At 38.5% G+C, this 27,099-nt stretch overlaps 1 protein-coding gene across 5 annotated transcripts in view; it reads left to right on the top strand.

Annotated features, from left to right (window-relative positions):
• COL21A1 (collagen type XXI alpha 1 chain) overlaps positions 1–27,099 on the top strand; it is a 218,319-nt gene that overhangs the window by 108,099 nt on the left and 83,121 nt on the right. For 4 of the 5 annotated variants that reach the window (XM_032463320.1, XM_032463319.1, XM_032463321.1 and 1 more), the window contains 8 exons: positions 458–1,009; positions 13,383–13,551; positions 13,641–13,857; positions 16,425–16,598; positions 17,669–17,746; positions 19,597–19,605; positions 19,914–19,997; positions 26,192–26,254. In XM_032463320.1, the coding sequence (XP_032319211.1) occupies positions 458–1,009; positions 13,383–13,551; positions 13,641–13,857; positions 16,425–16,598; positions 17,669–17,746; positions 19,597–19,605; positions 19,914–19,997; positions 26,192–26,254 (1,346 nt within the window). Of the gene's footprint in view, positions 1–457; positions 1,010–13,382; positions 13,552–13,640; positions 13,858–16,424; positions 16,599–17,668; positions 17,747–19,596; positions 19,606–19,912; positions 19,998–26,191; positions 26,255–27,099 lie in introns of those variants that run through there. The other variant, XM_032463322.1, reaches the window with a different exon arrangement.

Here is a 27,099-nt window from a genome sequence, read left to right as displayed (position 1 = left end):
ATGGTAATACCTACCCCTGCAAAGAGATATCTAGATCCCATATCCACTTACAGCTTCCATTTTTTATTCCCTATTTTAAGAGCTGAATCATTCATCCTTAAAATGTAACAAGATAATTCAAACATCTCAACAAAAATCATAGCCTCATTTGTAAAGAATTTTCCCAGGCTAGGCAGTGTATCTTACTTAATCTTCACAAAACTTCTATGAACTGATTACTATTATTTTTTTCTATTTAAAAAAAAAGTCAACTTTCTTGATGTATAATTGACATATAAAATTGTAAGATGTTTAAAGTACACATCGTGGTGACTTTATGTACGCATACGTTGTGAAAAGATTCTCTCCATCTGGTTAGTTAAAACAATCATGCATTTGAAACCTCTCACTTTCTGTTTCTGGTTTTTTTTTTTTTTTTTAACATAGTGAATAAACTCTGATGGTTTTTTTCACCCAGGTTGCCGTACGGCTCCAACAGACTTAGTTTTCATCTTGGATGGCTCTTACAGCGTCGGCCCAGAAAACTTTGAAATAGTGAAGAAATGGCTTGTCAATATCACAAAAAACTTTGACATCGGGCCGAAGTTTATTCAGGTCGGGGTGGTTCAGTACAGTGACTACCCGGTGCTGGAGATCCCCCTGGGCAGCCAGGACTCAGGAGGGAAGCTGGTGGCCGCGATGGAAGCCATTCACTACTTGGGAGGCAACACGAGGACCGGAAAAGCCATCCAGTTTGCACTTGATTACCTCTTCGCCAAGTCCTCGCGGTTTCTGACCAAGATCGCGGTGGTCCTCACTGACGGTAAATCCCAGGACGAAGTCAAGGATGCCGCAGAAGCCGCAAGAGACAGTAAGATCACCTTGTTTGCCATCGGTGTTGGTTCTGAAACAGAAGATGCGGAACTCAGAGCCATAGCCAACAAGCCTTCATCTACTTACGTGTTTTATGTGGAAGATTATATCGCAATATCCAAAATAAGGGAGGTGATGAAGCAGAAGCTTTGTGAAGGTAAGCCGTCATTTCATTTGGAAACGATTAGTAATTCCTTTTTCCTACATTTGGTGTAACCTGTTCATTGTTTTTACACGGGGGGAGATAGGTACATTTAATGTCGAAGTATTTCCGTTAGAATTGAGGTGAGTGCACATTTTCGTGGTGTTATTTATTCTGGATAAGTTTTGTTTTTAGAAACTGCTTCTTATAAAACCTACAGCTGGAATATGTAAAATTTTGTTTTATTGTTTTTTTCTTTTCAGTGACAATGTGTTTATTGTGGAGAAGGTAGAAAAGAAAGATATACAAAGGATAAAAACATATGTAAACCACACGTGATCATTTCACTCCTGTTAACAAATTTTTCTGTCTTTTTCATTCCAGTCCTTTCCTTTTTTATTTCAGTGTGTCTGAGAGTTTATTCAAATGCATAAATAAGGACAATATTGTATATGTAATGTCAAACTCTATTTTCATTTTATTATGTACTTTATTGTTTTGTATGTAATTTTTTTCCTCTTTTAACATAAGAGCAGACAATCTTTTCTGGTAAGTTATTTAATAATTTCTCCATTTTTGTATGTTTGGTTTATTTTTCTAATACAAATACCAGTGAATATCTTTGTACCTAATTCTGGATTGGAATCTTTCATCATTTCTTCAGAAAACAAAGATCACATTGCTAACAGTTTTAAAACTTTGGAATTATGTTAAAAATTCTACTTGAGAAAAACTTAAACTCCCACCAGCAGGAGGGAACATTTGAAAATATAGTACTTACCAGTCTATTGATTATGTTTATATTATTTCATAAAAATCTAACTTCATGTTTATGAAGCTCCTTGATGTGGGAAATTTCCAATTCTTGGTAAACATTAATCCTGTCAGGGTATAGACATACTTGTGTTCAGATTACTTTGGGAGAGAATTGTTTATTCATATCTTTTATTTTTAATATTATAGGCATTTTTATACCTAAAAAATAATACCCATGTAAAACAGAAAGGCTTTTTTTCCAGTTTACTTCTGAAAACTCCAAAAAAGTTTGGCTCACATTCGATAGAAAAATCTCTAAATGATTGTGGCTTAGAAAAAAAATGAATTCCTCTATTTTCTTCCTATTTTGGGGAGATATGGTAGAGAAAAACATTTGAAAGTTTTTTAGATTTGTTTATTTTTAATAGTATGGAAATTAAGGATTTTCTTTAATAAAACTTTGTAAAAAGGTGCTAACAAGTACAAATGATCGTTACGGTCATTCTTTTCATAACAGTAAGAATGTGTTGCCTTTTGTTGTGTTGGACACGTCAAAAGGGTTTTTGATTTTTAGTATGTTGTTAGAAGTTTTTCGTTTTGAAGCTAGGTATATTTCACTGTTAAAATAGACTCTTTATGGTGAAATTTCACTTACCATTCATTTTTTATCCTAAAATAGAAATTTGATATAAATATGTCTGTGTGGTATTTGCTTCAGAGACTTTTTCTGTCGATAAGTATTTTGTTAACTACATTCTCTCCATTTAAAAGCTTAAAAATACACATGAAAGAGTAGAGTCTGTTAATAGGGGTAAAAATTTTTTCAGCTAAAATGTACAGTCTGTAAAAAAAAAAAAATCGGATTGGAAATCTTGCCAAATATTTCTTCCTCCACACTCAAAGAAAGAATGTAAGTAATGTCTGTCTATTCAGTTCACATACACACTGTACAATGGTCATCTTTCAAAGTGTGCTTTTTGAAATTGCACTAATGGAAAATATGGGCTTTTTTGCACTTGACTTTTTATGCTGTGTTGGATTATGATTAATGCGCCACATTAAAGCATCGCTGTGCTGCAGCAGCCTCAGAGCATGTGATCTATACTTGATTCTTTGACAATTTCACTTTCTTTTTGGACGTACAGTTAACTTCTACTTTAAGATGCTCATTAGCATATACGATTACCATTTTCCAATACTGTTCCTCTTTATACTCTGCTGTGGTTGATCCACAGTGAACAAAACATTATCCATCCCTTTGTTCCATGTGGATTATTTCATCTTCATGGACGTGCCATTTTCCTGGAGGTGTATTCTGCAATGCATTCCTTATTTCAGGACCACCTTTTTGAGATGGGTAATGATTCCATTATCTGTCTGAGAGTCTAATTTTTTTTTTATTTTTTATTTTTTTACTGTGTTAAAAAAACACATAATATGAGACCTACTCTCAACATATTTAAGTGTATAACACAGTATTGTTAACAAGTACCATCTTGTGTGTCAGATCTACAACCTTCCCTGTGGCGTGACTGAAACTCTATGCCCATCGGACAGCAGCTCCCATTTCCTCTTTCCCCCAACCCTTGTGTTTCTGTGAGTTTGACTACTTTTGATGCTTCATAAAGGTAGAATGGTATTTGTCCTTCTGGGACTGGCCCCTGGGGTTCTGATAGGGATTGCTGTGAATCTGTAGATCACTCTGCGTGATAAGGACACTTCTACAACAGAAGTTTTTCAATCCAGAACATGAGACGTCTTTTTGTGTGTATGTGTTTTATTTCATTTCTTTGAGCTGTGTTTTGTAGTTTTTAGTATTCAAGTCTTCTGCCTCCTTGGTTAAGTATTTTCCATAGTATTTTTATATTATTTTTGATACTCAGGCTAGTACTTCCAATACGATGTTGAATAGAAGTGGTGAGAGTGGGCATCCTTGTCTGGTTCCAGATCTTAGAGAAAGGGCCTTCAGTTTTTCCCCACTGGTATGACGTTAGCTGTGGGCTTTTCATATATATGGCTTTTACTGTGTTAAAGTAAATTCCTTCTATACTTAACTTTGGTGTGTGTTTTTATCATGAAGAGATGTTGAATTTTTTCAAGTGCTTTTTCTGCATGTTGAGTCCATCATATGACTTTTATCCTTCATTCTGTTACAGTGTTGTGTCCCATTGATTGATTTCATAGGCGAAATCATCTTTGCATCCCCAAAATAAATCCCGCTTGATCATAGTGTATGATCCATTTTCATCCTTTTGATACGTTCTTGTATTCAAATTGCTAGTGTTTGGGGGAGGATTTTTTGCATCTATATTCATCAGGAATGTTTACCTGCAGTTTTCTTTTCTTGTGTCTTTTTCTAGCTTTGGTATCAAGTGATGCTGATATTCTTTTTTTAAATTGAAGCACCGTCAGTTATAATGTGTCAATTTCTGGTGTACAGCACAATGTCCCAGTCGTGTGTGTGTGTGTGTGTGTATTCGTTTTCATATTCTTTTTCATTAAAGGTCATTGTAAGATACTGAATACAGTTCCCTGTGCTCTACAGAAGGAATTTGTTTTTTTATCTCTTTTTATATGTAGTGGTTAATGTTTGCAAATCTCAAACTCCCAAATTTATCCCTTCCCACCCCCTTTCCCCTGGTAACCATAAAATTGTTTACCATGTCTGCGGGTCTGCTTCTGTTTTGTAGATGAGTTCATTAGTATCCTCTTTTTTCTTTCTTTCTGTTTTGTTTTAGATTCCACATATGATATTCTTATTTTGTTCATGCATCATTTCTTGAGTTCATAGATCATTTTTATGGGGTTATTTTGCATTCTTCATCAGATAATATACCTCCCTTTCTTCAGAGTCAGTATCTGGGGAGTTAGTTTGTTCCTTTGATGGGGTCATGTATTTCATAGCTTTGTTTTGGGTTTCACACATCTGAAAAAACAGTCCCCTCTCAGTTTTTACCCACTGGCTTTGCACAGGGAGAAGTCCCTTAGCAATCAGTCTCACTGGAGATTCTGAAACCTTTTTGAAATGGATGTGATTTCTCTGGGACGATGTGAGCCATTGTGAATTAGAGGGGCTGGTTTCTTTTTCAGTAGCTCTTAATCTTTCACTGCCTTTGGGGTCTGCCTGCACCACTCCAAGTTCTCTGGTTCTGTAGCCATGAGCTTCGCACTCTCCCTTGCTCTCAGTGGTCCCCAAGTGTCCAAGTGTGCTGGTTCCCTGTCAGCAGCCTTAGTCAGGCAAGACCAGTATCATCCCCTCAGGCAGCCCTTTGAAAAGCTGGAATGCTGGGTACATGCTTCCCTCTTTTCTCTTCCTGCGGGAGAAGCTTCAAGGGATGTGTCTTTTGATCACGCCGAACCATGCCAGCCACAACAAGCCACCGCCCTGCTCCATTTTGTTCTCACCAGTCACCAGGCATCCAAGTAATTCTGGTCCCTTCAGTGCTGCAGGTGAGGTGCGAATGGCACCGGTCTCTTGGGCAGCCCTCCAGAAAGCTGGGGCATCGGATGCCCTGCTCTGCTTTTCTCGTTCCCTCCTGAAGGGGGCATTACGCGCTGGTGCGCTCTCTCTGGGCGCTGATTTATGTCATCTTGGGAGGGACTGATGTGGGTGAAGCGATAGTGCTCTTATTACCTGTTTCAGTGAGGCTTTTCTTGGCTTTGTCCTCGCCGGGGGCCTTCAGCTTTCCTACCTGGAATCTGGAACTCGCCTAAAGGAATTCTGGTCCATATGTCATTGTTGGTCAGTGTTCCAGTTGGAGAACGTGGGTTGGGACTTTCCATTCTGCCACCTCGGTGGCATCACTCTTCTGTGCTTTTTATGAATCAGCCAGGCATGGGCTTGGTACAACAGAATGAGGATGGAAAAAGAAAGTAATTTCCCCTGTATTCTGTAAGATACCTTCATACCTTACTTAGATGCCTTCAAGGGCTTCCAACAGCTTGTGGCTTGAGTGACTGGGTTTCTGGACCCATATTTTATTCAGGTGAGCTGAATTTACCTGTACACAGGTGTGGGTAGTTAAAAGAGCCGACCCTCGAAACCTGCCTGTGTGTTCCTACTGTTCCGTTTTCCCACCATCTTGACTTTTGGATGAAGCAGGAAACTTATCTACTTCTTAAAAGAGCATATGGGGTTGACTGAAGGGAAGCCAGAGGTCAGAAGGCAACTAACTGTGTAACTGTGGGCTTACCTTCTTTGAGAAAGAGAGAGAGAGAGAGAGAGAGATAAAGACTGCTTGCCTGAGTGGAACTTCGGTGTCTCTCATCCCCTACAACTCTGGGGCTTTTTTCTCTCCAGCACTTTCCACCGTGGTGCACTCTAACTCGGAATGCTGCTCAGGGCTTCTCCTGAATTTCTTTTCCTCCCGTCAAAAATTACTACTACTTTGTACGCCCCTTTCCCTTGGCTTGGAGATTGCTGGATAATTTGATTATCTAACTCAAGCCTTATAATACTTGGTAATAATGGCCTGATATTTTACTCCACCCTACTCAGTTTAACTTGCATTTCGATAGAAGCCATAAAAGGTAAAGATACACCTTTCAGGAGCGGTGGCCAGGACAACTGGGATGTTTTTGGAGGTGGTGAGTATTTTGGGTTCCATGATTTCGTAACATATATGTGATTAATTTCTCTGCCCTGACATGAAACTGATCTCCTTCCATTCTGCCTCCCCATTGTTGGTACACATACACTTGAATTCCCATCCACTGAGATGGGGCAGGGAGAAATGAGGGGTGGGAGGTGGGGCGAGGTTTGGCAGACGGGACAGGATCTAGTCTACTAGTTCCTAAAGCCTCCTCAGGTATTCAGAGGAATCACTTTGTATTCTAGCTGTAGATTGCGAGAATTTAAATCTAATCTGAAATGGAGGCAACCTACATTGTCAAGGGCTTGTAGTATATCCGCAAGTGTGAATTTTCCATTCATTTAATTAGAGAGGCTGGAGCTATGTTTCAAATAAAGAAACATAGTCTGTTTATATTTTATGTAAAAAGTGATGTTTGGGAAAAGCAGAATAACTGTGGCATGATTCAGAAAATTCACCAATTACAGCATGCAGACTTTGCTGACAGTGTTTATGATCTCGATGCAGCTGTGCAAGATCATTATTTCTAGGAAAGGAATAAACAAGAAAACGTGCAGAATAATTTTCTTAGGAATGATAAAACTTGTATGAACAGCTCATTCTCCCATCCTTTCTCTTTCTCTAAAATACTGTGTGTAGTAGCTGTCAACTAATTACATACTTTATTCTCATAGCAGCTTCGTCCTTTGTAAGTCACAGTTGGCATGCTAGTTGGAATGAAAATTGGTACATCCACCTTGGAAAAGCCTTTGACATTATCTACCAGGGCAAAGCATACTGCTATCCTATGAAATAGCAGTTCTTCTCCCAGATACTTAACTATGAGAAATAAATTTGTATGTTCACCAAATGACTATCCAAGAGTGTTCATAGCAGCTTTATTAAAAATAGACCCAAACTGGAAACAGCTCCAATGATTACCCACAGGAAGATGGATAAACACATCATAGTATAATTCATACGGTAGAATCCTTCACAGCAACACACCACCACCACCACCAACAAAACAAATCACTGTTATGTGCAAAAACGTGGCATTATGTTGAGCAAGAGAAGTCAAATTAAAAAACAAAAAGATACTACTTGGTTCATTTACATGACGTTCAGGAACAGACAAAACTAGGGGAGGGTATAGCTCCAGGGGTAGAGCGCATGCTCAGTTAGCACACACAAGGTCCTGGGTTCAATCCCCAGTACCTTCTCCAAAAACCACTAAGTAAATCTAACTACCCCCCACCTCCAAAAAAAAAATTAAAAATAAAGAACAGACAAAACTAAACAAATTAATGGGGATAGAATTTGTTTAACAGTGGTGGCTTCTGGTGGTGGTGGTTTTTCTCCGTGAAGGAACATGAGATAACTTTCAAGGTGTTGGACATTCCTTGTCTTGTCTGGTGCTAGTTCTTTGATTGTATGCATATGTGCCAGTTGAGCTGTTGAACCCTTGAGATTAGGGCATTTTACTGAATGGAGATTGTATCTTAATAAATGTTTTTTTTAAAAAGTCAGTAAGTGCAGTGTCTATTAAAGTAAAGCACTTGATTTTTTTTTTTTTTGCTACACCTGAGGCCATATGATTTTATGGTGGTCCAGCCCTGTCTCTGGAGTCAGGCCCAGATCCGGGTTTGTTTCCTGACTTTGTCAACATCACTTTCTTGATGTGTGATCTTATGCCAAGTGATGGACTCCAACCTTGGTGGGGAGAGACTACATTTTTAAATTTTGTTTTTGCAGTTTACATAATAGTAAATATGTATTATCTTGTACATTTTCTGTGGTTCAGCGACATGGGTGAAGCTGGGCTGAATGGTCCTAACTCAGGTCCTCTTAAGGAATTGAAGTCAAGATGTCATTTGGGGCAGCAGTCAGCTGAAGGCTTGACTGGGGCTGGAGGATCTGCTTTTAAGGTGACTCACAAGGTTGGCAGGTCAGTCCTGGCTGTTGGCAGGTCTCGGTTCCTGGTCACATGGACCTCCCCCCATTGCTGCTTGAGTGTCCTTACAACATGGCGTCTGGCTTCTTCCAGAGTGAGTGGTCCAAGAGCACAACGGGGAGCTCAGTGTCTTTGATGGTCGAGTGGAAGTCACATTCCTTTACTTCTACAAAACCCTATTGGTTACTCAGGTCAGCGAGACCACATTTTAGGAACATTAATATCAGTCTGCTAGAGAAGTGTAGGGACATGTTAAGATGCCTGGATGTCTGGTTAAAAAAAAAAAACAGTAGAGTTTGTATGTTAAAATGATGCATAACTAATATCTGACAAAAACTCTTCCCATTCAAATTAAAAATGAAAAAGAGAAGGAGTAAAGAATGAGTTAAAGGATTTGGACACATACTATTGTCTGGACATGTGTAAAGCCAAAACACATTACCTTTCTCCACCCATACTGTTCAGTCAGAGGAAAGATTGACTTAAAAATTTTCATCACATAATCAATGCTTTTAAAATGAAAAATGGCAAAAACAGATGAGTTATTTTTGTAATTTTGTAAGCCTTTTTTTCCAAGTGTTTTCAAGTTCTCTTTATTTTATTTTTTAGTTTTGCTTTTGTTGGGGGGGGTGTAAATTAGGTGTATTTATTTATTTATTTAATTTTTGAATGGAGGGACTGGGGATTGAACCCAGGACCTTCTGCATGCTAGGCATGCACTTTATCACTGAGCTCTACCCTCCCCCCATAAGCCTTTAAAACTGTATTCTCCTTAACTATTTTCTAAGCCAAGGGTGGATTTCCATTTCTTATGTGTCTTCTTATTGTTAAAAAATAATATATTCGATGTTACTGAGGCCACTTAGCTCGTGAAAAAGATTTTGACTTCTGTTTTGTGCACAAATTGTACCTAAGGCTGGTTGGAGTTTATTGTTCCTATTGACTCATCACTGTGAGGACTGTTGTCAAAAATCTATGCTTACTGTGTCCCACTGTCGGGTGGCCATGTGTTTGCTGGACATCTTCCTCTGATGAAGGACTGTTGACTCCAGATCAGCCTATATTTTAAGGCAGTAGGATTCCTTGCTATTAAAAGAGGATGAGATCATTCAATCTGTAATGCGACAAGAAAACTTGTGAATTTGGGCTCTGGTAAGAGGATGTCTGCTTGGATAATTTATTTTGGGTTTGCTATTGTTATTTTATTGTATTTCCAATAAGTTTCACAATCTTTGCACTAAATTGCAACAGTGGTGCATGTGCCTCCTTTTTTTACGGATGTATACATGACGTTAAAGCACGTGATGGTGTAATAGACCTTCAGGAAGGCACGTGTATCACTTGCCGCTGAACACCATTGAAGGATGTGTGTCAGTGGCACGTGTCCTCATGTTTGCCTTCCCATTAAAACCAGGTTCATCCCAGGAAAGTTTAAAGAAGTCGGCTTGCACAGATCTGAGCTGCACCAGAGGCACCATAGACAACTACGTCTTATTGGGCTGCATCAGTAAAGTTACTTTTGGTCTCTGACCACAAATCTTGTTAGAATTCCCCAGTTCTCAATAAGATATGCGACTTCTGCAGAAGGTGACTTACAAGCAATGGAAGTGTGGAATTGGATTGAATAGGCACTTGTAAACTAGGCTAGGTATGTTCTGGAATAATGTGTACATCAGTGGCCCTGTTATATTAACTTATAAGTAGCAAGGTGTAGCTGGACACATTTGATTGCCCTGGTTAGACGCAAGATATATACAGTTTTTGTGTCCCTCTTCATGGTGGGATTTTTAAATAAAACACATTTTTTTTTATGATCCCGAGAAGACTGAATTAACTTATACTGCTAAGCCTTGAGATTGGACAGAAAAGCAATTATTACTGGACTTCAGTGTTTAAAATAAGTGGGATAATCTGTACTCATCTCATAAAGCCTTCCTTTTCTGGATGTTCTCTGAACATATTGGAGTGAAAATAAAATTGTAGCCGTGTAGTCCGTGTAGGGAACCAGTTGTGAACCTAGGTCTTCCAAGTTGGGCTTTTTTTTTTTTCCCATCCTTGCTCCTGAACACACTCCTTTAAATTAACTTGGTTTATCTAGATTGTTCTACTTACCCTGCTGTAGGTGTTATAACAAGCCCCAGCTGACTCTCTTTTAGCGTTTTATTTTCCTGGTCCTTAAAATTATACCTTCAAGTTTCAGTTTTTATTTCCAGTTTCCATGCCCCTCTCTGGATGCTGTTGTATATTTATACATATATTTCTTTTGTTTTTTTTTTCTGCACAATGGGGAAGTTAATTATTTACCTCTGTTTCCCTGGAAGTTTGTGGGGAAATTGTTGTTTGGAGATCAAAGAAGTATTTTATATGTGGAAACTTTCTTTTACCTGTCTCTCATAGCTAGGCATACAAACCATATATTTGAGCATTTTAACTACATTTTACTTTTCAATTCCCATGTGTAAGGATATCTTGTTGTTCTTGTAGGTGAGCCAACTGGGAAGAAAAATTACTCCTTGGAAAAAATATTAAATATTTAAGTAGATTTTCCCTAATGAGATGTGCTAGGTAGTCATGAAAACATGGCTACACTGTGACTATTAGTTTACATTCCTGATTTGACAAACCATGCCGCACTGTTTCCTACAGAATTCTAGAGATTAGGGTACAGCGCAAAAGATTTTATTATAGAAAAGGGATGAACACAATACTTGCTTTGTCCCCTCCCATTGCGTGCCGTTGTGGAGTTACAAGGCAGTTTCACACACACCATCTCATTTGATCCTCCGACAAACCCCGTGAAGGAGATCATTATTCTCATTTCACAGATGGGAATCCAGAGGTTCATGAGAGGTTAAGAGAGAGGCTTCGTCTAAAACCTCAGGTTCTGGTCTAAAGTTAGAGCTCTTTGTCCAACATCTTATAACTTCTCTTTTGTAAAGCAAATCAAAGGAGCAATTCAAATCTGAATATTCTTATGATGTCATGTTTAACACATTTTCTTTGCAGCTGAACTTCTTTCTTTTGCAGTTTTAAATCAAAATGCATTTGAAGTGAGGCTTCATTTTATTCTGTATTACCCCCCTCAAAAGCAAAGCCTGCATCATAATGACAAAAAAATTAATTTCTTTTATTGATTTATGATTTAAACGGCATAATACAGCATTATTGAGACACTTATGCCCTGCTTCTTATGTTTTCATGTGGAGGGACTTCAGCTGGACTATTTTTTTTTTTGAGTAAGTCATCTTTTAAAACTATTAAAATGAATTTTAAAATTATAACAAATCCCAGTTTTAAGTACAGGTGGAAAATGTTTGCTAAAAAAATACTAGCAAATCCAGTAATGTCGTAAAGGATTAATATTTATCAGAATAAGGATTATTTCAGAATGCAAAGATGGTTCAATATTGAAGTCCAATTTGTCACTCTTCTGCTCCAAATTCACCTGAATTGGCTTTTCCCTTGACTCAGGCAATTTGGTTTTTGGTTCTCATTTTTCAAAATGAAAAGCAGTGCTGCAAGGAGTATGTAGACTGACTTTTCTGATCTCTCCTCACCTTCTTTCACTCCTCACCACTAACGGGAAAGTGTGTTTTTGGGCCAGGGAGTTTGATAAAAGTAGCTGGTCATTGTTTGCAAAATTTTTTCAGCTTTCTTCTCTTTGAATCAGCAGGTCTCTGGAGGTGGTATTCTGTTTCCTCTTTAGACCATGTGTGAGGTTAGTGGCCAGGTCCTGCTCCTGAGATGGGTGGGGAATAAATCAGCCCTGCTGGGTTGCCTGGCGACAGATGTGGTTGATTATGTTGCAGAGTCTCATCAGACTCAGTGGGTCACACCTCTAACCAGCATCCTCTGCCTGGTTCCTATACCTTCCCATCAGTTAGCTCAAAACTTACCAAAGGAAGAAGGGTGTGATTGATTAGGTCCCTTCCCAACTCAACATCTTCAGACCTGAAGGGAAACATACCCACTCCCTTCCAAGGAATACATCTGATTTTATTTATATCAAACCTTTATTTTATTTCCAATATTCCATAGTACACATTATGACGGTATGTTTTGGGCTAATTAAACCCATCTCATTATTTTTTATTGTATTATAAATATGATACCTTTCCCTCTCCTTAACATCATGTAAGAGTGATTCTCGTAAAGTTTGTTTAGTGGAGTTTGTTCTCGTTTTATTCTGTTAGCTGCTCTATAAAATATAAGCAGTCATGCTCATTGTGTATGTTATGTGATGGCTTTGGAAGAATCTGAAAATATTGCAACATTCCTATGGTATAACAGGAACAGCATTTCAGCTGTACAAAATTTTCCACATAATTTGAGACACTCATTTCCCAGAGAAGTGAAAAGCGTAAGATATTTTATAATTTCTACAGATGACTGTATAATGTAAACCTTCATGATTCTTCATAAGGAAAATCTTTATTCATTTATAAATATGATTAATATAATATATAATATAATTAATCATAGATGAGCCAATAGTCCTGTGTAAAGAGTTTCCATGAAAAGAAAGGACCCACAGTTAAGTTTTTTCCAAAGGGAAAGAACCAAGGTAATTGAACTGTAAGATTATAAACTTCTAGAACTAGAAAGACTAAAAGAGCAACACAGTTTTTTCCCCCTCAAATGCTGGGATTCCAAGAAAGCAATCAGAGTTCATCTCCTAGATGCAAGAAATATAAGAGTGTTAACCGAGAACACATGACTGACTGACAGCAAATCCTGGCTGAGCATCACGAATCTGCTCCATTGCTCTCCTAGCTGACAGGTGTTAGGTTGCCTCATATTCAAATAGTGAATTGTAAATTTTGGCGTAGCACTGCCCTTAAAACGATCCATTAACAATGGTTCCTTTTACATTTCTGTTTCGCTTTAATCCTCTTTTTGGGGGGAAAAAGACTAATGAGACTTCATTCTCAAATGCCAAAAACACTTCCACATGTTTTCTCTGAAAATACATTTATATCCTTTCGTGAGCATGTAGAGATTTTATAATTCTATGTTTTCTAAGAGTCCTCCCTTGAGTCTCCTTTCTTGTTGAATAACCCATGATTGATCACCTTTTAGATGATTGTCTTTTGCTTTTGCTTTGTAGAATCTGTCTGTCCAACACGAATCCCGGTGGCAGCTCGTGATGAGAAGGGGTTCGATATTCTTTTGGGTTTGGGTGTCAAGAAAAAGGCAAAGAAAAGAATCCAACTTTCGCCAACAAAGATAAAGGGATATGAAATAACATCAAAAGTTGATTTATCAGAATTCACCAGGTAAACGTTACATGTTGATACAGCTTTTTTCTGATATGTCTGGAGATGTGTTGAGAATTCTTTAAGCTCATACGTGTTCTTTTTTCCAGCAATGTTTTCCCAGAAGGTCTTCCTCCATCCTATGTCTTTGTCTCCACTCAGAGATTTAAGGTCAAGAAAATGTGGGATTTATGGAGAATTTTAACCTTTGATGGAAGGCCACAAATAGCAGTTACCTTAAATGGAGTGGATAAAACATTAGTATTTACAACTACCAGCATAATTAATGGCTCACAAGTGGTCACCTTTGCTGACCCTCGAGTTAAGGTAAAGATGCCTGGGTTATTGACTCTGGTACTCAGGGGGAATTGCCATCAGGTTTAGGGGACGAGAGGCATGATTTTAACATGACTGGAAAGATACTGACTTTACATTTTAACTTTGCTTTACCAAGTTAAAGCAAGAAAAGGAGAAAATGTGTTTCTTTTTAAAAATTTTATTTATTTTTATATTTGAAATTCAATACTTTTTGTCGAAGTATGATTGATTTACGATGTTATTGTGTTAGTTTCTGGTGTACAGCATAGTGATTTAGTTATACATATATACGTATTTCTTTTCATATTCTTTCTCATTATAGGCTATTATAAGATTTTTTTAATTGAAATATAGTCAGTTACAGTGTGTCAATTTCTGGTGTATAGCAGTGTCCCAGTTATGCATCTATATACATATATTCATTTTCATATTCTTTTTCATTAAAGGTTATTACAAGATATTGAATATAGTTCCCTGTGCTCTACAGAACAAATTTACTTTTTGTCTATTTTTATATGTAGTGGTTAATTAAAATTTATTTCTTAATTTGTATGAGATTAAGGGGTGGGGAAACTAACATTTTTTGAGTGCCTGCTACGAGGTGGCAGGAACATTTCATTATAACAGCCATCCAAGGAAGAAGTTATTGCTCTCATTTTACAGACAAAGAAACCAAGGTTCAACGATATTAAGTTCCGCTCAAAGTAACACGGCTACTAAGAGGTGACATCAGGAATTTAATTTAGGTCTGGTCAATTTCAAAGTCCCTGTGGGTCTATTTTATACTGCCATTGTCTTACAGGATATTGAGACAAAGTCATATTTGTCATTACATTAAATATAGGTAGATAATGGGTACAGAATTCACATTTATTAGGAAGATATTTTATTTCCCCCGAAGGAACATATATTTAATAAAATTGCAAAATTGAAAGTAAAAGTGTATTTCCCAGGTCAAATGTATTCAGAAGACAGATGCAATGTAAAAGCAATTATGTTTTGATCATTACTTTCATGATGATAGTCTAATGGTACATTATGTAATTTAGGGAATAGACAAGGCTGTATATGAAATGATGTATTTATGCAATTTCTTCGCTTGGTAAATAGATTAAATTAAAAAAATTGTCAGCCATTCTCATTAAAGGCAATGTGCTAGGTTCTGTAGGAAGTGACAAATGAATAAGGCCTATTTCTCACCTTCAGGGAACTAACTTATGATGGGATAGTCAGTGCTTCTGGTATTTAACAGAAGTCCAATGTGTTAGTGGAGCTGTGAAAGAAGTGGATTCTTGTACATGTGGGAAAGTCTTCATAAATGAGATGGTTTTTGGAGTGGACCTTGAAGGATGTATGGGATTTTGATGGAGAGAGATGAGGACGTGTAAGTCCGTGGTTCACTGCTGAGTAGTCATGTGTAGTAAAATGCAGGGTTTTTGTTCAGAGAGTAGGAAGTGGTGGCCCCTGTGTTTGTGGAGTATAAGGTACAGGAAAGAAAAAGCTAGAAAGCCCTAAGCTTAATTTGCAGGGACCTGGGAACCATACAAAGGGTTTTGGACTTCATTCAGTGGGTGGCAGAATTCCATCAAAAGGTCTTGATTACAGGCGTGTCATGGTCAAAGTAACTCTCTCCTCACCTTTTTTTCCTTCTTCTTTTGCAAAGGATACTTTTGACTCTTTCATGGAATTGGGCGAGGTCCTGGAATATAGAAATTAATAAGATGTGGCTTCTTCTCTGACAAAACTCTAATGAGAGAGGTTAATTCTAGTAGTGATAAGGATGACTCGGAGAAGGAAGGGTTAAGGATAGAGGTATGTTTGAAAAGTATTCAGATAAAGCAAGATAGCTATGGACCTAACTCATGGTGATGAGAAAGGAAATGGAGAAGTGAATTTGAGTCATATTTAAGAGACAGACTTGGTAGAATTTTGTATCTAGTTGTTAGTAACGGAGGGAAACATCCTGGTGAAAAGATTCTAGCTGGTGTTAGAGTTCTGGGTACCACATGTGGGAAGGAGGTCCAGGCTGTTGATGGAAGTTATTCCATAAAAGGAATAATTGAGTGGATGAGATCCACTCAAAGGGAAAATGAAAGGTGAAGGACAGACCTGTGTGGAACACCCTCATCAAAGGGCAGATGGAGGGCGCTGGGCCCTCAGAAGGATGGAGAAGGGACAGTTGGAGAAGAAGGAATGAAATGATCAAGATGGTTTGAGTCGTGGAAGTTGCGACTATGAAAGAGCATGGACGAGTTACAGAGCACTTCGGATGAGGGAATGAGAGAAGCCATTTGGATCAGGACCATTTTGGAACTCATTTGTGACCTGGAAGGAGTTGTTTCAGTAAATAGTTTGGTCCAGCTGCTTTGGGCTATGCAATGGGAGCTCCACGAGGGAGTCATAAAATCATTGGTGGGTGGCCTTTGAGGCCCAGCGTGGATCAGGATGAATTAGAATGTAATGCAGCCAGTTTGTGCGGTGTGGATTTATGGTTGATGGCAAAGGAATAGAAACAAAGAAAACGACAGATTGTAAGGGATTTTACTTATGAAATCTTCCATATTTTCTTCCTGTAGACGTTGTTTGATGAAGGCTGGCATCAGATCCGTCTCCTGGTGACAGAGCAAGATGTAACTCTCTACATCGATGATCAACAAATCGAAGACAAGCCCTTGCATCCAGTCCTAGGGATTTTCATCAGCGGGCAAACCCAAATCGGAAAGTACTCTGGGAAAGAAGAAACTGTTCAGGTGGATTAAAAATCATCTGCTTTTCGCATGTATAGAACGGAGCTTTTGTGATAGTGTGTATCGCACTTAACTGTATTTAACTGATTGCCTTTAAGAAGCTTAAGCAACATGTGGCCCAGTTCGTTTGTCAAATTGCATATTTGTGTGTGTGCATGAAAATGAAAAATCAAACTTAATATAATAACTCATAGAAATCCGTTCCCCTGGGCTCAGGGTTGAATTCTATGTTCTCATGAAATGTTAGTTTCATATTTCCCAGGAGAAGCGTAGATTATATCATAAATTTGGAAAAGTGAATACGATTAAAGCTGTGAGTGAGGGAGTTATAAAAATGTCTTTGCAGCTGTGAGGATACAATTAGATTAATGCATGTCAGGGTTCTTCATGAACAAAACTGTGACCTTTTTAGTTCTCTCTTTAAACTAGAATATCTATGTGTGGGTTGTGAAGTGTATATGTAAAAGATAGCCATTTCTTGAAAAATCCTGTATTTGAAAAGGTATGTCTTCCCCACTCTGTTTTCTGTTAAGGGAAGACGGTGACATATTCAAATGTATGATTATACACATGGTTTTTATATGTTAATGTCACATATCAAATTATAGTAAATATTTAAAGAGTGGCAGGTGCCGGGAGTACTCATCATACAGAACTCCGTGCCAACGACTGAATCTCTGAAACTAAAGGTGACTTCTTGAGCCCGCCCTGTGCAATCAGGGATGTTGGGACATGTTGGCTAAACACAGAAAGCCTGGGAGAGCTTTTAAGTGGTTCATGAAATGCTCTCTAGACTAGCTCTTAATGTAAAGCTACAACAGAAGCTCCATGGGTTTCCCAGAGAAACCAGAGACTTGTCTTTGGTGCCAGGCGAGTTTTCCTTCGGAGTTCTGTGGTATCACATCTTTATACTGTATGTTAAGTATTCACATTTTGTATTTTTATTGTTTCAGCTTAAATTGAAATCTTACACGATTGCTAATTATAGTGGCCACTTCTATATATCCGAGTTTGCTTTTGTGAAACAGTTTGCTTGTGCCTCCAGTTTAATTGGGATGGTTTTACGTTTCCAGTTTGATGTCCAAAAGCTGCGGATCTACTGTGACCCAGAACAGAACAACCGGGAGACGGCATGTGAAATTCCTGGATTTGTGAGTAGGACGGATGATTTTTTTCCCAATTTTTGCTTCAGGTCTTTCAGAGCAATCGATAAAAAGCAGATAATTCGTGAGCTTTCATTTAACACATGGGGTTCTTTTGTTTCTTAATTGTCAATGCAAATGAAACTGCATCGATTAAAACATATTTTGAGGTTCATCACTGAAATAAAATTATAATGAATTATTCTTCAAGTGCAAACGAAGACCACAGGACATATTCTCCCATTGTCTTAGGGTTATGATTGTTCCATTACTTGAGTGAAGCAGGGCTGTTCCTGCTTTAGAAAAATAGAATTTGTTGTCTGAATGTCTAGTGTGTGAAATCCATTTCTAGGAGTCATTAAACGTGTGGGGAGAATACCTCAACATGGCACGATTTTCTGAAGAGTAGATGGTACTTCAATTAAAAAATAAAAGGATTCATTTTCCTGTTCCCCAGCACGTTTTCTTAAACCATAATGAATGTAAATTTTTCTTTTTGTTGCCATTAGCCAAGTAAGATTTTCTTGTATTTCTAGGACACAAGCAACTTTCTATTAATTTAGCTATTTTTATTAATGCATTAGGAAGGAAAAGATTGTAAGCTGAAATGTTAACAGGATCTGATTATAAATGTGTGTGTGTGTATGATTAAATCCCTTTTCCCTTGGGCACAAAAAAAAGGCATATGTTGCTAGTGTAGATAAGGTAGAATGTTGTAAAATTTTTTGAGAGTGTGGATTCTCAGTGATTTTTGAGCCCTACATGGTTCCTTTAGTTGGTACAGTTATACTGTTGTCTTCTTTTTTTTCTATCAAACTGAACAACTTACGAATCCACATGTTCTGAAAATTTGAGGCCACAGAGCAGGACATTTAAGGGATCTATAATAAAATCAAAGATGGGAATGTTTAGAAATGATTCATTCTGGGTTTTTTTTACCTAGGTAATTGTTTAAACACTGATTTTTATTTTAGAGGCTTATAACTTGGAATATAAATCTCTTTTGTTTAAACACTCTAACGTTTATTGTAGAGACTTATAACTTGGATGATCAATCTCTTTTGTTTAAACACTATAATGTTTATTTTAAGTACTTATAACCTGGAACATAAATCTCTCCTAAGACCATTAAGTTATTGCATTTTGAGAGTGCATTATGCATACTTGTTTCATTGCTATTTCTCCATCAACGTTATGACCGTCCTTTACCCCCTCGTATAATTGAAGCGCAGCATGAGATGGGGGACTCTGGGTTCTCACAAGCACGTTTCTGTGTTTTCACGGCCCCTTCCTTACTCTCAGGTGTGACTTCTGGCTCATTTACTTTTCCATCTTCCTTCCCACCTTCTCCTTTCCTGATCTAATTTGTTATTGTTCAGAAAGATTATTAACCTATTTAAAGTTGTGTTATTCGGTAAGACATAGATTGTTCAGCAAGATGCTCTCCGAAAGTCAAGTGCATAAAATTGAATGCATGTCGTCTGTGACTTGCTTAGTTAGATGCCTTTTGGCTTTTTCTCTGGTTCTGATGGTTTCCAGAAAGTTCAAGAGAGCGTCTAAGTCCCTCATTGTGGCATTTTTGCCCTGCGGGGCCGTCACGCTAAGAATCTTTGATGTTTTCATTTTCCCTCCAATTCTTCACTATTGCTAATTTCCTTCCTTTATCATATATCTAAATGTAGGAATAACGTATAAATAAATAGTTTTTTAGGACGGTGGCAAGCACATGTTCTATCTCTTGCTGGTTTTGATACATCATTTATCTCTACCCTGGACAAGAGAATGTAAATTAGGAAGCTAACTTAGGACTTCAATTAAAAACGTATTTTAAAACACATTTGTTGCTGTTTCTCTTTCAGAATGGTGAGGTAGGCCTGGAAACGATTATTCTCCTTAAGGTAGTATTTGCATTGTGGGGCTGTTTGTCTTCCTCCCATCAATTGTGAGTATATTAGATACGTAGAACCCATTTTCATGTAGTTTCAGTGTATTTAGTATGCATAGCTTTTTTGTTGATTTGGAATTACTTATTGGCTTATAAATTGGATAAATAAAAATTGGATAGTAAGTGTACGACACGGTTACCATTTCTCACACACCTACAGACACACCTGTGCACGCGAACACGTCGAGCTGCGTCTTTCCGTGTGGCTTAATGTCCATTTTTGTCTTTCAGTGCCTCAACGGTCCCAGCGATGTAGGTTCAACTGCAGCCCCGTGTGTATGTCCTCCGGGAAAACCAGGACTGCCAGGCCCCAAAGTGAGTAAGACCTCACGTGCTGGCTTTGTCAGATCGAGAGCTGAGCAAGGACAAAATCCCCATCACCGTTGGCCCTGCTGTGAAATTTCTGCCTAATACCTTACAGTAGTTTAACACATGAGTTTAGTTGTTTTTTTTTAAAGTGTATCCTAATGTGCAGCTCCTTTTGAACCTAAGACTGGTACCGCAGTTAAGTGAGGGAGCATCACTAATTTACTTGTGCGTTTTTTTTTTCCCCTCAAATACCGCTGCCGTGTCCCAAGAATGGTACCTCCTTATAACCGGGTGAAAAAAACTGAAGAAAGAGGCATTGGTTAAGATATGTTCTACATCCTTCAATGTCTAAATTTTTAATCTGAAAAACTGATTTTCAGGTAGAAAAATGAAGCAAAAATTTGAAGTTAGTTTGGATGATGTGTTGGATGTCCATTCTAAAAATCGAGGCGCGTGTGTGTGCATTTATCTATTTCACTTAATAATGTAATAATTACTTTTAGGAAGTATATTCTTTTAGCCATATTCATATATATGTATGTCCCAGTTGCATTTATATCTTTGTGTATGTGTATATATATTATCTCGGTGTATATGTATTTATGTGTGTATGTGTGTAAGTAAATATTTACCTATTTGTGTGCACGTTTGTATATGATTGGAACTGTGATGTGCATACTATTTTATAACTAGTTACATTTTACATAACAAAATGTTCTGAATAGGTTTCTATGTTATTAAATATGAATGGCTAAACATTTTTAAACAAGTTGACGCTCAGCCTAAGATGCTGTGAAGTGAAGTGATTTGTCCATTATGGATAAATCTTGCTTATTTAATATTATTTTAAAATAGCATGTAAGTAAAAATAGTGTCTAACTTGAAAGCAAGTATGACTGCCTAGCCAGAAAGACTGTTTTGTGTATTGATCACCTATTACTTGAAGTGGCCATAATCAATTTTGATAAGTACGAATTATAATGTTCATTTAGGTGGAATTTTCTGAGAGTTTCAGTCATCACAACTAAGACATTTCAGCGTTTAGACTGCTGACCTGGGATAATTTAATTCTTCCAGTCTTTTGTATATGCTTCTCCATCCATTTTTCGGGTGCTGGTTCATGACCTACTTCATACCTAGCTGTTAAAATCAAGAAAGAAATGCAACTTAAGAAATAAAAATACACATCCAGTACTTCCTTCAAAGTAAACCTATTTGGCTTAGAATTTGATGTCCATACATTATAATCAATTTACTGTTGTAAACTATTTTTAGATTGCATTTAGGAAAGTTCATGCAAATGTTCTTCTGTTAAAGTAACCGTGTTTTTAAGATGCCTTGGCAGAAATGAAACATGCCGATTAAGATGCTCCTGGGAGAATACACCTTGCAAGGCAGCCTGGTGTGACCCACCAGCACACTTCTAAAACATATTTAGACAGCTGATTCATCCTGGAATATTAAATAGAAATGATTTGATCTGCAAGAGATACAATGTGGAAATCAGAGTCCCGTCACTTCTGACCTCCAAGCCCAGAGCATCTTCCAGCCCCTCAGTGAGGTTCAGGCCACCCCCAGGGGCTCCAGGGGGCTGCCCGCTTTGGGAGCGGCCGCACCAGATGCGTCTGATCTTTCCTGATTCTTCATCAGTGGTTTATTAGGTGTCTCACAGTGATGCTGATGTTTATGCGCATATGTTTCTATAGCAAGTTTTTAGCACACCCTTTGCCTAATCTGGTAAAGCCTCTGCTTTTCGGCCTTTCCCAGTTTCATGTGTTCCTCATTTTCCTTCTCTTTTCTTAGTCATAATCCAGCCCCATTGCCACCTCCTACTTTAAGTGAAATCGCAGTTTTCCACCAGTCTTCGAGTTGGCGTGCCTGCTTAATCTGCTTTCCATTTTCTTCGGAAAACCTGGCAGGAGGACAGGAACACACACACAGTCTTCCATCCTTTCAGGGCTCTTTCCCCCTGGAGGTGGTTCCTTACCCGCCTCAGGGACCTGGATGTGAAAAACAGAAGCCCTAGCAACACACTGAGGTGTGCTTCCTCTAGAGAATTTCTGGCCTGGAAAGTTGATAGGGTTTTAATTAGTTCCACAGAATCAGATCTGAAACAGATGAGGTGATTTTACTATAGATCTGACCGAGACTCCTTGGCCATTTTTGTTAGGTGTGCTCAGGAAAGTTTTACACATTTCCTTCAACAGAATTACCCGTGCAGAACATTCTAGTCTTCTGATAAGCCAGAAAGAGAGTTCTGGGAGCTGAGAGTTGAGTTGTGAGACTGAAACAGAGGAGAAATTCTTGGGTCGATGGGTGGATAAGTACCTATTCTAAGATAGTCATCTTCAAGTTCATTCAATTTCCAACAAATATGACAACCCTATTGCAAAACCAGGTTAACTCTGGTGTCCCACACTTAGATGTATCATGGCATTTTAACTTTCCAGTAAACATAGAAAAATCTATCTGTCACTGGGCTGTGAGCCCCTGAATAAGGCTGGCTTGCTCATTCTATGTCCCTAATGTCAAACAAAGGGAATGATTAAATTCACGAATCTCTTAGAGTGATTTTTATACACAAGTACTTCACACTGAAGGTTAATACAAACTGAATTCTCCTTTGGAATTCCAGTGGCTAGTGCAGGGCTGAATAGTAATAGTCTTTTATTTAATGAATTATGAAATGGTTGAAAAAATTAAAACTCACCCCTCTGCCGATTAAGCTGTGCTGAACGCCTTTGTTTTACACAAAAGATCCAGACAATCCCCAATTTGCAAACCAACTCCCTTCCAAAAGATCTATCCATGCCAGTGGTTGCTTCTCCCCCACTTTGAAGCTACAGGAATGGTTGTGGGGACAAACTCCCCGCATTTGATGTAATCTTAAGTGTTTGATCTGTTAGTGCAGAAGTGGAAAGAAAGCGTTCCCCCCCCCCTTTCTATTTTAGGAAGGAGCCATTTCTTTCTTTTTTAAAAAGTATTTATTTATTTTTTACCTTTTTTTTTTTAAGTTGAAGTGCAGTCAGTTACAATGTATCAATTTCTGGTGTACGGCACAATGTCCCAGTCATGCATGTACATGCATATATTTGTCGGAGCCATTTCTTAATAACTTATTTACTCTGAAATACCACTCTTTCTGCAACTCTGTTCCTGCTCATGCCCTTTGTTTCACCCTGATAACTCTACCGATTAAAGATTCATTTGGCTTATCAAAGTATCCTCTGTCTAAAATACAAAAACCTTTGGAAAATTTCAGGGGCCACTGGGCATTCAGAGTTTTCTGTTAATTTTCCCAAACGAAGTGGATTCCTTCTAGTCAAAGAGGGTTGGTGGAGACACAGGGTTTTGAGAAGAGAGCTCATAAGCATGGGATTTGGGCTTAGGAGACATTTGTTTTAGAATGAGCATCTTAAAATATTAGCTGACTTTTGCAAGCCCAGCCATTTCTCACTTTAATTATTCATACTTGCACACTTGAGAGGCCACGTGCAGGGATGTTTTAGCTAAGTCCATGAGGTTCCCTGTCAACAACTCAGAAATCCCATGGTGCAGAGTCAGTTCAACATAAGTCAAGATTGCTTTTCAGCTGAATACTTATTTTTTAAAATTGCAAATGTTTCAACTAAAGTAGAAGAAAATAGATTGGAAATGTAGTCACGGTTTTACAATAATAGGTCATATGTCTGATTTATTGTATTTGGAAATTTTTTCCATGTTAAATTTGCTGGCTGCCCCCAGATTGGGTTCTGATCAGTGTATGTATTTTGATGTGGGCAGAGAGAATAGTGTTTAGGAGCATGAATTAAATCAGCATGCAGCCGAATTAGCTGAGCTCAAGTCCCATCTCTGCTGCTGCTGTGTGACCTTGCGTAAGTTACCCCACCTTTCTGGGCCTCAGTTTTCTCACATATACAAAATGAGAATAGTAAAATTACCTGCTTCGTGGAGTTATTGTGAGGATCAAGTTATTTCATCCATGTAAATCTCTTAGAGCAATGCTTAGCATATAATAAACAATCAGTAAAGACTGGGTGTCAGCTTTTATTACAGTAATAAAATTGAATTTTTATTCTAATTGGCCTTGTCTTCAAAGTCAGTTAGAGTTTTACTTTATTCTTCCAATTTTATGGAAACAACAGCAAATCTACCTGAGTTTTTGCAAACAAACCAGTGGAGCAATAGTCAAAATAACCAATAAAACCTACACCAGCAATAATAGAACCTGCAAAAGAGATCACTTTCCCTCTTGGGGCTGTTGGCCAGCGTTACGGTCCTTAAGAAGTCACATTGGATTTGTCTTGCAGGTAATTTTTTCCCCCAACCTGGAAACTTCATTTTGATTCTTTTAAAATGTTATCGTTAAGTCTATTTTGTACTTTTATGCATCATAAAAACACAAATCCCATTTCTCCTTGTGCCAAAGCTTTATTTCAGCCTCATCGTAGTAGAATTTAAACCCTCTCAGATCGTTCTGATAGGCTAGGTTTTGCTGATAATATTCTGCAAGTCAAGAGGTCATTAACAGGAGATCTGATTGGAAACAATCAGCAAATGGTTACTGAACCTCTGTTTGATAACCCAGCATTGTCCAAAAAAAAAAAAAAAAAAAAAAAGAAGGAAGAAAGGAAAAAAAAGTAGAAAATGTTGACATGCTTTCAAGAAGTCTCAATCCAAATGAGAAATGAGGACCCACCAAGGGAAAACTTTGAGAAGATGCTAGTTGTGCATAAGTGGTCAGTGACAGAGAAGCCACTGTCGCATTTCAGTAGAAAAAGTCTTCAGGAGAAGATGTGTGAACAAGGGAGGTGCGGTTGTAAGAAATCTTGTCATATTGACTCTTCAGTGGAAAAGAAAGAACATCTTCCCATGAGAAAACCAAAGACGGGGTTTGTTGAAAGCCAGTGAGTCCAGTCTGAACACGGTTAAAGAAGGACGGCAGGGAGGCCAGAAATGAATGTGAGTCCTCTGAAAAAAGGAAGAAAAACTTTGAACACCCTGGAGAACGGGAAAATTGCTCCCTCATGTCCTGCTGACGCTGGACGGCTTTGGATCAGAGTCAACAAATGTACCTCTTCAGCGAGAAATTACACGTTTCTGTGTCATTCTTCTCCCTGGATTTGCAGCCAGTCTTTTTCTATCTCTTTTAAAAATGGCGTTTCCCTTTCCACGGGCTCGACCTCTTGGGCAGCCCCAAGCGAAGAGCCCATCCCTCTTTCATTGGCTCCTTAATAGAGTTCACATAGTACTTTCCACTTTTCCAGTTATATTTCAGGAACAAACCTCCCGACCCAGGAGCCTGAAGTCATATTTCAGACCAGCACATCTGGCTCCGTGCGAGAACCCTTAGCCTGGTGTTCGGTTAACACCACTGGGTTATCACTGGGGTGCGTGTGAGCGATGCCATCGTGCAACGTACTGCAGTTCCGCAGAATGTACCCGGGCTCGTTGCCAGGCTGTACGGAATAACATCCTCTGGAGAGCTCTAGTTTGTGGTGGCAAAGGTCATTTCTTTGGTATTACACGTATTCAGGGACTATGGGGCTTGGGCAGAGTTGTTTGGCATGGGCCTCGCTCTGATGAAAATATTTGAATTTTAGGAGTCAAAATGAGATTATAAATACAGGCAGAGATGCACTGACAGTAAAACGAAATAACTCTTGTACAGCTTTCAACTTGAGTCCCACGTGTGAGATCGCGTGTCCTGGGCACTGTTTTTCTTTTTTTTAGAATCATGAACTGAATTATTCCATCATAGGTCACTGATATCTGTAGTGTAACATTAAGAACAGAATTAAATCTATACATTTCTGAGTGAAGGGTTGCCGTCATGGAAACCGTGGTTGCTGTGACATTGTGCAGTTTATTCCAAATTCTAAAAAACATCTCCTGCCATAAATACTGACATTTTACACCAGTGAAAAGTACTTCCCTTGGTATATCTGTCATGCTCACAGAATTAAATCATTGAAAGTTTTACATAAGAGAAAGCCTTTCACTATTAAGGTAGATATAGTGTCATTTTTCTAACCCTACTTTGAGATTTCTGGTTTTTGTTTCTGTTTGTTTGTTTGTTTGTTTTCTCAATATATAAAAGCTCCCGGTAATGAAATTGGCTTTGAACCTTGATGGATTCTGCCTGAAACAGTGTGGCTGGTGGTTTTGTGCTGAGAAGTTTTTTTTTTTTCCCTCTCTAGGGGGACCCCGGACAGCCTGGGAACCCTGGCTACCCTGGACAACCCGGTCAAGATGGTAAGCCTGTGAGTACTGAAAGCTTAGTCATCTCCAGTCCTGGGATCACAGTGTCAAAATAAAATTGCACTGGGTGAAGCTGAACGGGCAAGGAAGACTTTATTCAGTACTATTGTAATAGGGGAGAGAGCCAACTCCATTCAGCTGAAACAGAGGAGGGAGGGGCTGGAGTGCTGGGCTGAGCTGGGAGAAGCGTCCTGGAGGGCTTCAGGGGGGAGGGCTGGTCAGTGAGATGGAGCAAATGGAGTTATTCCTGAGCGTGGCAAGTGCCTCCCTTTCCTCTGCAGGTAGGCCACCTGCGTTCGCTAAGTGGCACCTGTCAAGGCTAGGCTCCACCCCCTCACGGAGACGCGGGCACCTGGGGGCTGTTTTCCTAACGGTTACACTTCAGATAGATGGCTCCCGGGTCCTGGAGAAAGCCTTGGGCTGGAAAACTGGCAAGAAGCTTTTAAAAAGATTCACATCTCAAAGGGGGCAGAGAAAGAACAAATTTTCTAAAGTAAATGCTCCAAGAAAAAGGGAGATTAGGGGCCTAGAGGCAGGAAGAAGGCTGTCTAAAGTTTACTCAGGCTGAGGACATCGTGCGGGCCAACCTGGGTGGTAGAATTAGTGTTCGAGTTGCCTTTTAGGTATCTTAAAAATTGCATACATCTTGGGTACATTTAAAAAAATTGGAGGGTATAGCACAGTGGTAGATGTGTGCGTAGCAAGCACGAAGTCCTGGGTTCAATCCCCAGAACCTCCATTTAAATAAATAAATAAATAAATAAATAAATAAATAAATAAATAAATAAATAAATAAATAAATAAATAAATTTGAATTACCTCCCCCTGCCAAAAAAAAAAAAAAAAG

Source organism: Camelus ferus, chromosome 20 (genome assembly GCF_009834535.1).
Source record: "Camelus ferus isolate YT-003-E chromosome 20, BCGSAC_Cfer_1.0, whole genome shotgun sequence".
In the NCBI taxonomy this organism is placed as follows: domain Eukaryota; kingdom Metazoa; phylum Chordata; class Mammalia; order Artiodactyla; family Camelidae; genus Camelus; species Camelus ferus.
This window is presented reverse-complemented; position numbering and strand designations above follow the sequence as displayed.